This window comes from Delphinus delphis, chromosome 2 (genome assembly GCF_949987515.2).
Source record: "Delphinus delphis chromosome 2, mDelDel1.2, whole genome shotgun sequence".
NCBI lineage: Eukaryota > Metazoa > Chordata > Mammalia > Artiodactyla > Delphinidae > Delphinus > Delphinus delphis.
The window spans coordinates 158,184,652-158,200,846 of record NC_082684.1 but is presented as its reverse complement, the minus strand read 5'-3'; the positions used below and the strand labels follow the sequence as shown (position 1 = coordinate 158,200,846).

The following is a 16,195-nucleotide window of genomic DNA, read 5'->3' as shown; positions in this document are numbered from 1 at the left end:
GAGCATGTTCATCCTGCGCTGGTATTTACAACACCTGGTTAGACTGGAAGCCAAGATCTGATTTACATTTCTTATCTCAGGCTGAACAGATTTGAGTCCAAACCTGAGTGGGGCACAGCTCCCGCAAGACCTCCTGCTGGGTCAGTCCACTGCATCAGACTTTGAACCCAGTCTTCCCCAATCTCTTTGCCAGCCGTGCATCTCCAGAGGCTCTCTCCTTCCTCTTCCTGGACACCTGCAACCCAGGAACAAAGCACTCAACTCCCTCCCTGCAAATCCAGGCCCTTGGGTGCAAACTCCTACTCCAGTTTTAATAGAGGGGTAGAGACAAGGGGCTTTCAGAACTTTTTAAAGAAATGGGGGACTTCCCTGGCGGTCCAGTGGTTAAGACCCCGTGCTTCCAATGCAGGGCGTGCGGGTCAGGGAACTAAGATCCCACAAGGTGCGGGGCGTGGCCAGAAAAAAAAAAAGAAATGGGGACAACCAGTATAAAACAGATAATCAGCAGGCACCTGCTGTATAGCACAGTGATCTCTACTCAGTATTATATAATAACCTATAAGGGAAAAGAATCTGAAAAAGACATATATATATATATGAATCACTTTGCTGTACACCTGAAACTAACACAACTTTGTAAATCAACTATATTTCAACTTAATATAGTTAAATTGAGAGTCTGCCTGCCAATGCAGGGGACACGGGTTCGTGCCCCGGTCCGGGAAGATCCCACATGCCGCGGAGCGGCTGGGCCCGTGAGCCATGGCCGCTGAGCCTGAGTGTCCGGAGCCTGTGCTCCGCAACAGGAGAGGCCATAACAGTGAGAGGCCCGCGTACCGCAAAAAAAAAAAAAAAAACTGGAAAAAAAAAAAAGAAAAGAAATGTGGACAACCGAATGTTTGTTGAAAAAACTGGATGACGCTAACCAACAGTTAAGATGATACTGATGTCAGCATTTCAAGGGCCTATCAGCCTCTCTGAGAGAAAGCTCAGCACCTTAAATGAATCAACAGTGGAATTTGATAATTACTCAAATTACTCAAAATTTGACAAAGACCCCTTGGCTACTGAAGCTGTCCGGCTCCTCACCACTTTGGAAAAGAAAAACAAGACTGACATGAGAATTCGGTAGGAAATACAGTATTTAACACACTGTATTTTTATGTGAATTTTCAAGTTCCCGGCAACATTCTTCTAGCGGTTGAGAAGGGAAGGGTCAGACCCCTGGCCTGCAGTTAGTAAATTGAATTGTATGAAGCTGCCATTGGTGTAGGTCAAAAATAGTTGAATATAGGTAGTTTTCTATGGTTAACCTAACAGTTTTGGAACTGAATTGATAATTAACATTGTAAAAAAGCGAAGTGTTCCTTGAAATGCAATTGTGGTTGCAGTTTGGCTTTATTACACATTGATACTAAAATACTTTTCCTCAGATGATACCTCTGAAATCACAAAGGAATGAATAGGGGGGAAAATACACAACAGGTTCACCTCACACACACTTTACAGACAATCTGACTGATGAAGTGAAGCTGCCTGTATCAGCAGGAGCTCAGACCACAAATTCATTGGTTCTCTAGTACGTGTGGAGGACAAGTTATATGAGGAAACTGAGGTCAGAAAGAGTTGGATTTAGGCTTCAGATTTCCACTCCAGAAGAATGCTTTTTTGGACTTTTTCTGCACCAGAACTTCTATTCAACAGTGGACATTTTCAGCGCCATCCCCTTGTCTGTACTGTCTTATCTCCTTCATCTTTCTGTCCTTCCTTCCTCAACCCTCAACCTTCTGCTCAACTCAGATTATTGCCTCAGTGTACAAACGTCTCGTCCACAGCAGAACACAGGCCACTCGTGACCCGTCAGCGGTTCATGCCCCCAAACTCAAGGCTAAACTTTTCGGCATGATGAGCAAAGCCACGGTTCTACCATTCTTACATCCCACTATCCTGCCCTTCTTGGCCCGGTTCCATTACATCCTCCTGAAAGAAAGGGTACCTCTATCCTCCGCTCCCTGAAGACCTGTGGGCCTCTGAGATAGACTCCCACTTGACACCTATATCTCTGTTACTAGATCACAAGATTCTCGAAGGTGGGGACCACACTCATTGACCTCTATATTCCCAGTTGTGCCCAGCACGGAAGGAACTTAAATGTTCACGAAAGCTCTTCAGACCCTCTGAATCTTCACAGAAAATGTCAAATGTGCCATTTTAGAAAACAGCACCTGACCAAACTCACGTGTCTAGTATAAAAGAGCACAGGCATCTTTTTCTTTTCCCCACACAAGATAATTCCTTTAAGTTTTACAAAATAAACTATTTTACACACACTCATTTGTAAGGGAGAGCTGTGGTGAATCATGAATGTATAACCTCCAGTTTCAAGGTCTGAGAGGGCCTGAGAAGTAATTCAGTCCTGCCCCCAGTTTTACAGACCAGGAAACCGAGGTCCACAAAGGTAAAGTGGTGAACCCGATGGTTACACGGCTATTTGGTATTGAAACCTCTGGTGGAGAGAGTTAAGTACTGCTCTTTTTCCCTGTGCCAGGCTCTATGAATCAGTTAGTTTAAAAAAATAAAATGTAACCTGCAAACATCCAAAAGAGAAGCGTATGAGGAGTAGTAGGTTTATATCTCCAATGACGACTCAGTGATCAGCACATGGCAGGTGGCCCCACAGCCTACAAATACTGCTGAATGAAGAGACGAACAGCCCAGGCCTTCGGACCAATAACTAAAATAGGTAGAATATTAAATATTAAAAAAGCACTAGTCAGACAACTGGTCTCCTGGAAGGAGCAGCAGAAGCCGGAAAGAGAGAAAGAAACAAAACCAAAACAATAGAATGCGGGTTGGAGAAGGTACATACTATACAAACCAAGTCCTATAAAAATAACTATACTTACATGCAAGATGCTGGTGATATAAAAGCTAATACAAAAGAGAATCAAGTCCTTGAATAGACCTGTCTCCAAAGAAAATCTGGAAGTGGGCAACAAGCCCATGAAAAGATGCTCATCATTATTAGTCATTAGGGAAACGCAAATCAACACTTCAATGAGACACCACTTCATGCCCATTGGGGTGGCAATAAAAACAAAAACATGGAAAATAACAAGTGTTGGTGAGGATGTGGAGAAACTGGAAACCTCCAACATTGCTAGTGGGAATGTTAAATGGTGCAGCTACCGTGGAAAAAAGTTTGGTGGTTCCTCATAACTTCACTACTCACAATAACCAAAAGGTGGAAATGACCCAATGTCCATGAGCTGATGAGTGAATAAGCAAACTGTGATACATTCCTACAATGGAATATTACTCAGCCATGAAAAAGAATGAAGTACTGATTCATGCTACAACATGGATAAATCTTGAGAGCATCATAAGTGAAAGAAGCCAGACATATGTTGTATGATTCTATTAACATGAAATATCCAGAAAGGCAAATCCATAGAGACAGAAAGCAGATTAGTGGTTGCCAAGGCTGGAGCAGAGGGGAAATAGGGAGTGACTGTTTAATGGGTATGGAGTTTCCTTTTGGGGTGATGAAAAAGCTCTGGAACTGGCTAATGGTGATGGTTGCAAAACATTGTGAATGTACTTTTTTACACTTTAAATATGTGCAGTTTATTGAATGTCAATTATACCTTAGTAAAGATATTTGAAAGAAAATTTTTAAAAATGGGAAAAGACATATCAAGCAAATATTAACAACAGCAACAATTAAAAGATCACTTCTGGTTATCAGACAAAATAGACTTCAGGGCAAAAATCCTCACTAGTGATAAAAGTAACTATGTTATGATAAAAATTCAATTCCTATTAGACATTGCATGTCTAACAATATAAATTTACAAATGCATACTGTTAGATATTAAAATAGAAAGCTGTTTATACAAATAGTCTCAGAATATTTTTTAGCTCAAATACAAGGAGATATGGACAAAGATCCCATTCTAGTGGGATCTTTCATATACCTCTCTCAATTACTGACATGTTGAGCAGACGCAAAGTTAGTGAGGAATGATGCAATTAATAAGGTTCATTTAACGGATATCTGTAGACCTCTGCAGAACAAAATGAAAGAAAACACATTCTTCTCAAACACATATAATGTGAATATACTTAATGCCACTGATTTGTACACCCTAAAATGATAAATTCAATGTTATATGTATTTTACTACCAAAAAAAAAAAAAAAGAGAGAGAGAGAGAACCAAGTGTTTCCAGTGGTAGGGTCTTTGGAAATATCCAGTCTGAAGATACGAGTTCGTAAGGAGCAATCACATCCCTAACCAACAAGGCAGAATGTTCTGCCCTACACATTCCTCTACTACCGATCCCGACTGCACGGATTTTAAACCCAGCACCTACTTTCTCAAAACAAGATTCAAGATTAATGCTGCGGGTCTGGGAGGGGGACAACGGAGTTACTGAGAAGTGCAGCTTCAGGGTGGTTCTCTACAGAGGTGGCTACAGTGACTGCACTGTACTGACGCCACTGTGTCAATGTGAACAGATGCTGGACCCACTCAGATTCAAGAGGGGAAGGCTGCAACGTCCCAGGAGTAGAGCTGCCCAGCCCATCCTCCTGAGAACACACAGGCAGCGGGGAAGCCACCAACACTGCCACCAGAGAGGGCAGTGGAAACTGAAACAAAAAGCCGCCCTCCGCCAGTGATGGCAGCGGCTCAGGTTCTGGGATGCTTCTAGGATGCCACGGCACTACTGGCGGCCATCCACAACCAGGCGGATAAGACGCACTTGAACTCTTGTTCCAGAGGATGCCCTGTTCTCAGTTCTGCTCCACCCAAGCCTTTCCCCTCTCTCCCCCCAGGCTTCAAGGCTCAGCTCTCTCTCCTGTAGTTACTTGAGATGATCTTGACAATCAACACAGGGTGCCAACCACAGGCTCCTAAGGTGTCTGAGAACTTTGGAACCAGGGCCAGGTGTATCTTCAGCTCCTGATGAAGGCTTACTCGATCTGGTTTTAATCTGTTTGGGCCGTGTGGCTGTTATCTAGATGTGTCTGTATGTCCCATGACTAGTTCAGCACTCAGCACATTGTAGGTGGTCAAACAGGCCTGAAAATACTGCTGAATGAATTAATGAACACGCAGGGCCTGCACGAAAACAAGCAAATCCCGCCCTCCGCCACAAAGGGAGCCATCGTGGTGTCAAACACCCGCATGTTTTCTTAAAAGCATCTCTCCTCTTTCCAGCCTTCTCTAAATTATCTGATTTTGGCTTTCTAGTAATGGAGAAAATGTGTTACTTTTAAATTATCAGCATCCAAAATTTTTCCCCCCCAAAATGTAAAAAAGGCTCTGAAGTGCTGTTACCAAGGCATATACCCCGTCCCTTAAAAATGGCTATTACTGGTCTGAGCAAGAAAATACACAAGATTCCATACATACACTGTCAACTTTGGCAAGAGAGATTTTAGACAACTTCCACCCTTCCCGCCCAATCCCAAGTAAACAGGGCATTTGTTTGTATTTCCACATTGGCCTCATGAACCAAAATACCTCCTCCACCTAGAAAAACAATCTGTAACATTCAGACACTGAGCTTTGAGGGCAGACTTTTCAGTGCATGCTAGAGCAGTAAGAATGTAGTGCTTAAAAAAAAAAGTAGAAAAGCATCTTTAATAAACTTAGGTTCTCCTGTGAGCATTTCCCTCACGTTTACACTTATATCTGATTTGGTGTTTCTATATCTTTCAGAAATATAGATTTAAAAAAAAATTGTTCTGCATGAAAATTGGAGCCAGAGAAACCTTCTTTCTACAGTCTCCAGAAACAGACCTGAGTGTTCTACTGTGTTTAGGGGGAAAAGACACAAAAATCATTTTCCTTTACTCTAAGTTTTCGCTTTGCACCAAGTAGGTCCTGGCAAAGAGTTAATGTTTTCTGATGTTAGTTCCTGCGGTTTAAGAAAAAAATAAAATATAAAAATATAAAAGGCTAGGTGCTTAAATTTAGACTCCGTAAAACAATACTGGGAAACTTTCAAAGCTTTGGAGAAATTCTGGAGTTTATTTTATTTGCATCACATCGGCCACATCGCCTTCTCTTTTTATAATCCCTCCCGCCCCTGCTCACCGGCTGATCCTACACGTTCCCGCGTGATTCAGTTACCTGTTGGGGGTCAGGGGTTGGGGAGCGGGGTTGGGGACGAAAATCTACTGGTCACTTTGCGCAGGACCCAAGTTCAACAGGTGGCTTCGGCCACCTCCTGCCAATATGAGGCTCCCGCCCTCCTCTCCTTGGGGGATGGGACACAGCGCCCTGGGAATTCGACGGCTGCGGCGGCAATTGGTGCTCCGGGGAGGGCGGTGGGGACAGGGCAGGGGTGTTGGGACAACCCGGACCTCTCTGCGCGTAAAGCAAGAATCGTGCTATGGACCACCTTCGCCCGCCGCCAGGACAGCCTCGGAGTCGGAAAGCCTCGCGTCCTCCCCACCACCCCCGAGCCGGACGCACGCGGACCCCCGTGATCCCGAATGAGGCCCCGGGTTTCCCGGGTGGGAGGCCACCGGGTCGACGACGGCCCCTCGGACGGCGCCAGAGCCTTTCCTAACTTCCAAGGGACGCGATGCGGAGGAGCGGGAGAGCAAGCAGAAGAGATCCCCGCCGGGAGGGCAGCCGCAGGGACGCGCGGGAAGCGCAGGCAGCCGGCTCACTAGCAAAGGGGCTCGCCCTTCCCGCCCTGGACCCCACCAGAGCCCCGATCTCCCCCGACCGGCTGCAAACGTCGCCCCACTCACCGACGTGCTGGACAAGGGGATCGGCTGCCAGGACGCCCTCCCGCCCTCCGACCCTGTCCGGGATCGAGAAGCCCGCACTCACCTCGCAGGAGTCCCGCAGGAGCCCACCCGGACCGCAAGCGGGAGCCGAGCCCTAGCGCCGCCCGTTCGCCTGTCCGCCCGCGCGCGCCTCGCAGACCTTCCAGGGCCGCCCCGCCGCGCGCTCCGGACGCGCGCGCTCGTGCGCGCTCCCGTCGGGGTCTCGGCTGCTCCCTCCCCAAACTCACACGGCGCGCGCCCGGGGCATTTAAAGGGACAGGCCCCCGTGCCGGCGCTGCCCCGCAGCCGCCTCTCGGTGTTGGTGCGAGGTTTGAATTGGGGACGATCTGAGGAAACTCCAGCCCCATATCTGAGTTAAACACTCGGAGGAGAAATAGGGATTTGCATTCGAAGCTCTGAATAAGACGGGACATTTTTTTCCCCTCCTTGGTCAGTTTTGAGAGGTTATTTTACATTTAATGACAATAATAACTACCACGTATCGAATTCTTATTACCCTTGGACAAGGCATTTAACACACACACATTATTTCATTCAATCCTTAGAACCCCCAATTTCTTATCCCCATTTTACAGAGGAGGAAAACTGAGGTTCAGAAAGGAGAGGAATCTCATCCAAAAGGTTTTGACCCCATTCCTTGGTGCCATTTCTTCTTTATCACCATGGAAATATCCACTGAGGTTAATAGCTGGTTGTGGAAGGCTTCTGTAAGTTGGTGGAAGTTAATGTTACCGGTGTTTCCATGGGGTGGGACAACTCCGTAGGAAAGGAGAAAACAAGAGTTATAGGGTTTTATTAATTATAGTGTTTGATATATACTCAAATGACAGACATAAAACCCGTATTGCAAAGTGCTGTTGGTGCTTATCCCCATTTTACAGAAAATTAAGGAAGTGGTTGGTGGCACAGGATGACTGAGTCACTGGTGGCACTCGGGGCTGAGCCCCAATTCCTTATATCATTTCTTTGCTCTCCCCAGGAGGAGATACCTGATTAAAGGGAAGAAAACTTTTTCACTAATAACATATTGGCCTCATCTAACTCCCTGCATCTTTAATTAATGTTTACAAAGCACTTGTACCGCACTTACTAGTTAATTAGGCAAGTATTATTATCCCCCTCTTTCTGAACCAAATCCAGGAGAGATTCTCAATTCTGTCAGTCCTTAATCCTCATTGAATAATGGACCTAAGCTTTCTGTTCACGTTCTTTTTTCTCTTAAATTTTGTTCCATGTAAACACTAACGCATGTATCGTGAATTGGCTTAGTAAAAGTTAAATAGTATTAAACAGCCACAGGCGAGAGTAACATAGGCAGCCCCTGTTTTTCACAAATTCAGATAAAGAAAAGAAGACATTATAAGTGCTTCCCAGAATTATTTTTCCTTTTTAGTAGTGTTGTTTTCGCTTGGTTAAGCTTTTATGATGTATAAACATATGTGTAGCTTAGTTTTTTAGCTTTAAAATTTTTAATGTACACATTATCTTGTGTGTACGAATTAAATTTTACACGGTATCTTTTCTTCCAGGTGAAGAGGAGATAGGGAAGAAGACATTGAAGGATGATGGGATTAGGAAGGAAGAAAGGGAAAAGAAAAAGGCACCAAAAGAAAAAAAGGGTGGGAGGGTGTGGCGGACAGGAAATGAACAGGGAAGAAAATGAGACTGAGGTTTCAACCAAGGCGGTAGGGGGAGGAGGCCAGCCCTGCTAGCTCGTACCTGATCTTTGTGGGAATTGCGAACAGGTGGCCCTTCCGCGGGGCCGGTGCAGACCTGGCCAGGGCGCAGCGTGAGTACCTGAGCTCAGGCTGCCTTCCAGTACCCCCTGCACCCCTGCCCAGGCACCTATGTGCCAACTGAACCTACTCAAAGGCACTAGAAGGTGAGAAAGGACATAAAGTGAGGTAAGAAAACAAGAAATGGCTTAGAGGGGGAATTTAAAGATTTTTATTCCTAAAAGTACTTAGATAACATCAATGGAGAAAAGAACGAAGAAACATCTGGAGGGGCTTTGGACCTGCTGTTGTTACTACTTTAAAAATCCATGAAATTGACAAAATTTTACTTTCTTTTCACTCGAATTTTTACTAAATTCTTCTGAGGTTGTTCTTTGCTAAGAAAATGCCGGTGATACATGGCTCAAAATATTAGACAATTATTCTTATTAACTCTGTGTAAGTTAAAAATTTTAAAGTAAACTTTAAAAATTTAAGCTAAACATAATTTTTGTTGTATAAAAATAATTACTGTGTAAAATTGGCTTGAGAAACTGCAATATTTATAATGACCACTAGAGGGAGATAGACAGGAAAGGAGAAAGTGGTTAGCGAGTAAGCTTCCTGAGTTTACTAAAAATTACAGCATTTTAGAGCTGAAAGAGGAGATGTCAAAAGACATGATTTTGCTTTATGCCTCTTCCACTTAGAATATGTGTAATCTTGAGCTGTCTATTCTTTTTGAGACTCAGTTCCTCAACTGTACAATGAAGCTATTAACACCTACCTTGGGAGGCTAAAACAAAATTATTTTAAAGTTTACTTGAACAAGTAGCAGATAAGAAGGGTTAAGAAGATTATGAAAATGAAGAAGCAGATGGGAAATTTCCCTGTTTGTTAGTTAAACAGTATAAAATAATAATTTAAAGTATCAAAATAGAATATTAGTAGATATTGAATGATATAGATAATAAAATAGGATAACCCAGAAAAAGACAGTGTTGATATACTGTAGATTTTAATATGTGATGGAGTCATCTAAAATAAATGAAAAAGGTACAGATTCTCAATAAAATGGACTTGAGAAAGCTAGTAATTTGAAAAAAAAAATCAAGTTGAGCTCATACATTTCATTATGTGCTAAAAGAAATTTCAGCTACATTAAAGAACTTTAAAACTAGGAGAAAATTTAGGCAAATATTTATGTAACCTCAAGATGGGGGAAGAAAAGAAATCGAAAAATCATAAAGGAACTGACCAGTAGACTAGATTATATAAGAATTTAAAAATTGTGACAACTAAAAATATTGTGAACAAAATAGAAAACAGAACAAATCTGACAGTTCATTTTTTTAAAAAAATTTATTTGTTAATTTATTTTTGGCTGCACTGGGTCTTCGTTGCTGTGTGCGGGGCTTTCTCTAGTTGCGGCGAGTGGGGACTACTCTTCGTTGCGGTGCGCAGGCTTCATTGCGGTGGCTTCTCTTGTTGCGGAGCACGGGCTCTAGGCATGCAGGCTTCAGTAGTTGTGGCACGTGGACTCAGTAGTTGTGGCTCGCGGGCTCTAGAGCACAGGCTCAGTAGTTGTGGTGCACGGGCTTAGTTGCTCTGCGGCATGTGGGATCTTCCCGGACCAGGGCTCGAACCCATGTCCCCTGCATTGGCAGGGGGATTCTTAGCCACTGCGCCACCAGGGAAGCCCTGACAGTTCATTTTATCCTCAATACAAGAGTACACACACATTGATAAGAAAACTCTAATAACTCAATGAGAAAATTTCCTCAAAGAAAAAATAAAAACGATTAGTGTGTATATGTAATTGTATTTTAAAGTGTTTGGATTACCCAGTAATTGAAAAAATTAAAAATTAAAATAGTAAGCAATATTTTCATCTATTAAATTAGAAAAACATTTTAAAATTCTAACATTCAGTACTGGCAGGAGTGCAGTGAAATGGGCAATTTTATATATTATAGTGGGAGCATAAGTTGATATGACTTTACTGGAAAGTGATTTTGTGAAATATTTCAAGACCCTTAAAAATGTTTATATACTTTGGCCTACAATTCCATATCTAGGGATTCAACAGAAATAATCAGAAAAGGGGAAAAATATTTGTGCACTGTCTCCTTTTTCATAATGTCAGAAAATTAGAAACAACCAAAAAATCCAAAATTAGGGGGAAGTTTAAGTGAACTATTATGCAGCTATTAAAAATGAGGTATTTTTCATGAACACAAGAAAATACCTAAATATATTGTTAAAGGGGGAAAAAGAACATTACAGAATTGTGTGTAAACTGTTGCTTCAGCTATGGAAAAATGCATGTATATATTCAAAAACTAGAAGGAAATATATCAAAAGGATGACAGTTACTCTTTCTGGCTGTGATTATGTGATTCTTATTTACAGTATTGTATATGTCCCAAATTTTCTGTTGTGGTTCTTTATTTACTGTTATAAATCAATACAGACTAATACAAATTTTTGATACAATAAATGCCGATGTGCATAGCATAGAGTCTGGCTTGTATCAAACATTCCATAAATATTTGGTAGATAATAGAAGGAGGGAAGAGAAGGAGATTGATGCATTTCAAGGATGACTTGCTAGTGAAATTTCTTGATTTAAAAAAGGAAATAATTATTCTACAAATGAGGAAATTACAGCCTGGAGGTTTTTTGGTGACAAATTTCAAGAAAAACTTTAAAAGATGATAATAAAGTGGTTCCATACTTCCTGAAAGCAAGTAGATAACATGCTACCTTGTCTGTATTCCAGGTCGATATTCTGAAGGAGAACTACATGTTGGAAGAAACAAACGTGGAAGAAAACGGTAAATAATTTTATCTGAACTCAATGATAAGAGTCTGAAAGAGAAGCTAGGTTCTAAAAAGATCCCTGAGGAAGAAGTGCTGTTCATTCACGCTTTAGGACCTGCCAAGTGACTGACGTCCAAACAGGAAGAGAGAATGTATGGAGCCCATTCATTTTTCATCCAGAGATTGCTTGTGGTTTCTTCTGTGCCAGGTGTTACTAGGGGTAAAGTCCAGGAGATGCAACAGTGAACAGTATGGATAGGTTCCCTGTCTACAGGGAATTTATGGTCCAGGAGGGCTTGGTGGGATGCAGACAAGACTCAAATGATAAACTGGTTAGTCACCAACCATCTATTAATCCCTAGATGAAATAGAAGTGATTCTGTAAATAAAACAATGGTGAGGTGAACCGTATCCCCCCAGAGATAAGCCTGAGGACTCAGGGGTGGTTGAAATTTGTCTGAGGATAACTTGCTTCGCTTCCGCTGTTCTCTGGCTAGCTTTCGGTTTACAGATGGAGGATGCAAAGCCGACAGGGTCTTGGAAATGGCTCCAGGAACCTGCGGTTTCTGGGGAGCCGGGGACAGGAGAGCCTTGGGAAGTTTTCTGTGCAGGTGTCTTTTAACCCTGTCCGTCTTCCCACAAATTTCACTAAGGCCTCCACTCCTCATGAGTGCTTTTGGAGTGAACCTTATTCTCAGGAGATTTGAATATGGGCTGAAACTGGCCTCAGGTGGGTCTTAGGTAAGAGCTAGGACCCAGTGAGACCCAGTCCTGTTTGTGTCACAGACATTTGGAAGGAGAGATGAGTACAGTGCGTTGGAATACTTAACATTTGTAGTTTGTGTTACCTTCTGCTAAGTTGAATTCTTCTAAACCCATTTCAGGTAAAAGATTTCATTATGCCAGATTTCTACGTTTGAGGGCTGACTTTCTTTTTTATACATTTCTGTTGTGACCCAAGACATAACTTCTTCTTTGATGTGACCCTGAACTTAAGGATGTTAATTCCCTGATTTTGAGGGAGCAAAATGTACCTAGTGTTACAGTCAGAGAGACGGAGGAATCACTGAGCAGGGTCGTTAACCACTTAGTGGGACCGTGGAGTCCAGGTCTGTCCCCAGCTTACAGATTCAATAACTCTGTTCCCGTCAGTGCCACCTGGATGCCACCAGGTGCTCAGACAGTGGGTCTCAACTGTATTTCCAAGTTGCAGTACTGGTGGAGGAAAGGATGGGGAAAATGAAACTGGCAATCCTTTGATAAGCTTAAAATGTTTTATTTCAATTTCTAAATTGTTAAATAGGATTAAAAAAAAAACCCTCTTCCTACAGAGAATCACAATAGGAAAAGAAATCACACCGAATGCTTCCGTTCACTGGGAGTGATAAAATGTGGGATATTTTTTCCCTCTTGTACTAAAATTGCCCCGAGGACCAAAATACCTACCTCTTACATTCCCCATTCAGGAAGTCACCGGGAGCTAACCAGCTTCTCAGGACTTCCTGATGGTCAACACTTCTGAGCTGGCTGTACTGCCAGCTACACCCCCAGTCCCATTTCCAAACTAAGAAGAGGCTTGCAGGTCCTAAGCTTTGTGGAGATGCAGTTAGTATTCATGGTGGGAGGCTGTAACAGGAGACTGGAGCGGGGCTGTGTTCCCTTTCTATCCACCCAGGACAATCTCCTTTCTAACCATCTCCAAGTCAACTGATTAGGGACTTAATTTTATTGTTTTAAAATATTTATTTATTTATTTATTTAGGCTGCAGCGTGTCTTAGTTGCGGCCTGCGGGGTCTTCCTTGTGGCATGCGAGATCTAGTTCCCTGACCAGGGATTGAAACCCGGGCCCCCTGCACTGGGAGTGTGGAATCTTAACCGCTGGACCACCGGGGAAGTCCCTGATTAGGGACCTTTACATCCACAGAATCCCTTTTGCCACATAATGTGACATAATCACAGAGGTGACATCCCATCCTATCTGCAGGCTCCACTCACGCTTAGGGGGCTGGAATCTTGGGGGCCAGCTTAGAATTCTGCCTGCCACAGAGGGGAAGGGGTTCCTTTAATCCCCACAGCCAAGTCAGGGCGAGAGTCCTAAGACAATCACTCATAAAGATTGGGGTTCAGCACAACGGGGAATTAGACTCTTGCTAGGGTGCCCTTGTAGTTACCCCCAGGCCACGAGGAGCTGAGCGGGGTAAGAAGGTCACAGTGAGCATTCTGGGAGCCGAGGAGCATGGCACAGTGTGTCCTTCCCACTGAGGTTTGGGGACAGACTTGAAAGGCTTGTGACCTGCCAGGCGGAGATTTCAGAGCAGTCCCTTCCCTTGGGCTGGAAGGGCTGCAAGCTCAGTGAGCCTTGCGGGAAGATGGGGCAGCTCCACCCACCCGACTCTCCAAGTCCGTCCAAGCGTGTGGAAGGGGACCCTCCAGTTCTTGGGGCTCTATGTGCGGGAACATACATTACCCCAAGGGCAGAACAAGCAAGCTGCTGGGGGGCCGATGGGCCAGGTGACTGAGTTTGAGATGGAATGCCTAGGACTGAACCTTTAAAAAAAAATTTTTTTTAATTGTGGTAAAATATACATAGCATAAAATTTACCATTTTAACCATTTTTAAGTGTACGGTTCAGTGCTATTAAGTGCACTCACAGTGTTGTACAACCGTCGGCATTATCCATCTGCAGTACTTTTCCATTATCCCAAACTGAACCTCTGTCCCCATTAAATCCTCACTCCCATTCCCCAGCCCACACCCCCGGCACCACCGTTCTACTTTCTGTCTCTATGATTTCTACGACTCTATGGACCTCATATAAATGGAGTCACACAGCATCTGTCCTTTTGCGACGACGTCTTTCACTTAGTATGTTTTCAGGTTCATCCATGTCATAATATGTATTAGAATTTCCATCGTTTTTATAGTTCACTAATAATCCTTTTTATGTATAGACCATGCTTTTTAAATCCATTCTTCTGTGCTGGACCCTTATGTTGTTTCCATGTTTTGGCTATTGTGAATAATGCTGCAGTGAATGTGGGTGCACAAAAATCTGTTCAAATCCCTGCTTTCAGTGATTTTGGGTGCATACCCAGAGGTAGAATTGCTGAATCGTATGGTGATTCCATGTTTACCTTTTTGAGGACCCACCATACTGTTTTCCACAGTGGCTGCACCCACCTGCAACGCCTGTATGCGGGTTCCAATTTCTCCACATCTTCATCAACACTTGCTATTTTCTTTGTCGTCGTCGTTGAATGATTAGAATTGAATCTTAAATACAAAAATGAGACTGGTCTAATAACCCAAAATCTTAGGCAGATTATTAAATCTGGCCAGTCTGATCGCTGGTGGGAAATGGGGATTCAGCAGAGAGCAGCTGCTGACAGCAATGAAACCATCCCGTGCTTACATCCCCAGCAAGGTGAGAATCCTCTGTAAACCAGTTACAGGAATAGAGTTCTTTTTCTTAAAATGCTTACTAGCTTTGTAAATGATCCACGTAAGAGTGCAGCAGCCTAGGGCTTCCCTGGTGGCGCAGTGGTTGGAGTCCGCCTGCCGATGCAGGGGACATGGGTTCGTGCCCCAGTCCGGGAAGATCCCACGTGCCGCGGAGCGGCTGGGCCCATGGGCCATGGCTGCTGAACCTGCGTGTCCGGGGCCTGTGCTCAGCAACGGGAGAGGCTACAACAGTGAGAGGCCCGCGTACCGCAAAAAAAAAAAAAAAAAAAAAAAAAGAGTGCAGCAGCCTAAATACATTTACTGCCTTCTTCATTCCACCTCCATTCACTTCCTAAACCCTGGCTGTCCGGGTTCTATTCCCACGACTGTTCTGAAGCTGTCTTCTCTGAGTTCTCGTCCCAGCTTACAGGCATCTAGGAGCTTGGACTGTCCATTAAATAGAAGTATTTAATTCCCAAAGTTGAGTCTTATAGCAGAGTTCACTCTGCTCTCCTTGGGCAAAGACATTCATCACCCTGCTCTCAAATATGACTTCTATGACCATGACCTGAACAATCTTCACCTCTGGGCATTATTCATTTCATTTAACAAGCTGAGTGCCTCCCCTCACTGTGGTCAGGAACCTGGTTTTAAATTGTCTGCTGGGCATCTCATTAAATTTAAATTCATTCATCCATCCATCATCCCTGTTGGGTTGTGAAAGGTGAGGCTGTCTGCTTAGGATGCTTGAGTTGGGAGAAGTATAGACACACACACAAAAATGTTAAATCATTCTGCATGATACAGAAACAGGAGTAATCCACTGGTATCTCAAGAAGGGGGTCGGGATCCTGAAGAAGGAAATGGAAGAGTCTAGAGGAATGGGGGTGGGGAGGGCTAGCTAGAAACATGGAAGAAAACCAGGGCCTGTGGAGAGATGTGGATATAAAACATTCTTTATGTCGAAAGCGATGGGACTTGGAGAGCGCAGTGATGTCTGACGTTGGATTTGAAGTGTTTGCACACCGTGTGGTAATTCTCCCTGCTGCTCCCAAACCATGTAATGCCGGCAGTGCTTTGGGGGAACGGAAAGGGTCATATCCCATGATTTCAGGAAAGCAAGGACGGTTAAAGCGGGGCTGGGAGTAATGGTTTGGAGTCAGAGGAAAGCAGGGAAATCGGTGACAGTGTGGATGAGAAGGCAAACCCATGTGTTCTTGGATATGTTAGAGAAATAGATGAGAGTATTCTAGATTCAGCTGTTAATGACTGCATTTCATTTTGATATTAAGTGAAACAGTGACCTCAGAAAGTTGGAGGCCAGGGAGTTGCCTGGATTATAGAATCTTCACGAACAAGACTTGACCTGGGGCACCAGGTGCCTGTTCTTCATACATGTTAACAT

At 43.7% G+C, this 16,195-nt stretch overlaps 2 protein-coding genes across 3 annotated transcripts in view; one reads left to right on the top strand and one right to left on the bottom strand.

The window, feature by feature from the left end:
• PROSER2 (proline and serine rich 2) overlaps positions 1-6,969 on the bottom strand; it is a 42,025-nt gene extending 35,056 nt beyond the window's left edge. The window contains exon 1 of the mRNA XM_060006038.1: positions 6,853-6,969. The gene's annotated coding sequence lies outside the window, so the exon portion shown is untranslated. The remainder of the gene's footprint in view (positions 1-6,852) is intronic.
• Positions 1-16,195, top strand: part of UPF2 (UPF2 regulator of nonsense mediated mRNA decay) — a 211,336-nt gene that overhangs the window by 168,393 nt on the left and 26,748 nt on the right. For both annotated transcript variants that reach the window (XM_060006040.1, XM_060006039.1), the window contains exon 22: positions 11,307-11,361. In XM_060006040.1, coding sequence (XP_059862023.1) covers positions 11,307-11,319 — 13 coding nt within the window. In that variant the 3' untranslated portion in view covers positions 11,320-11,361. The remainder of the gene's footprint in view (positions 1-11,306; positions 11,362-16,195) is intronic.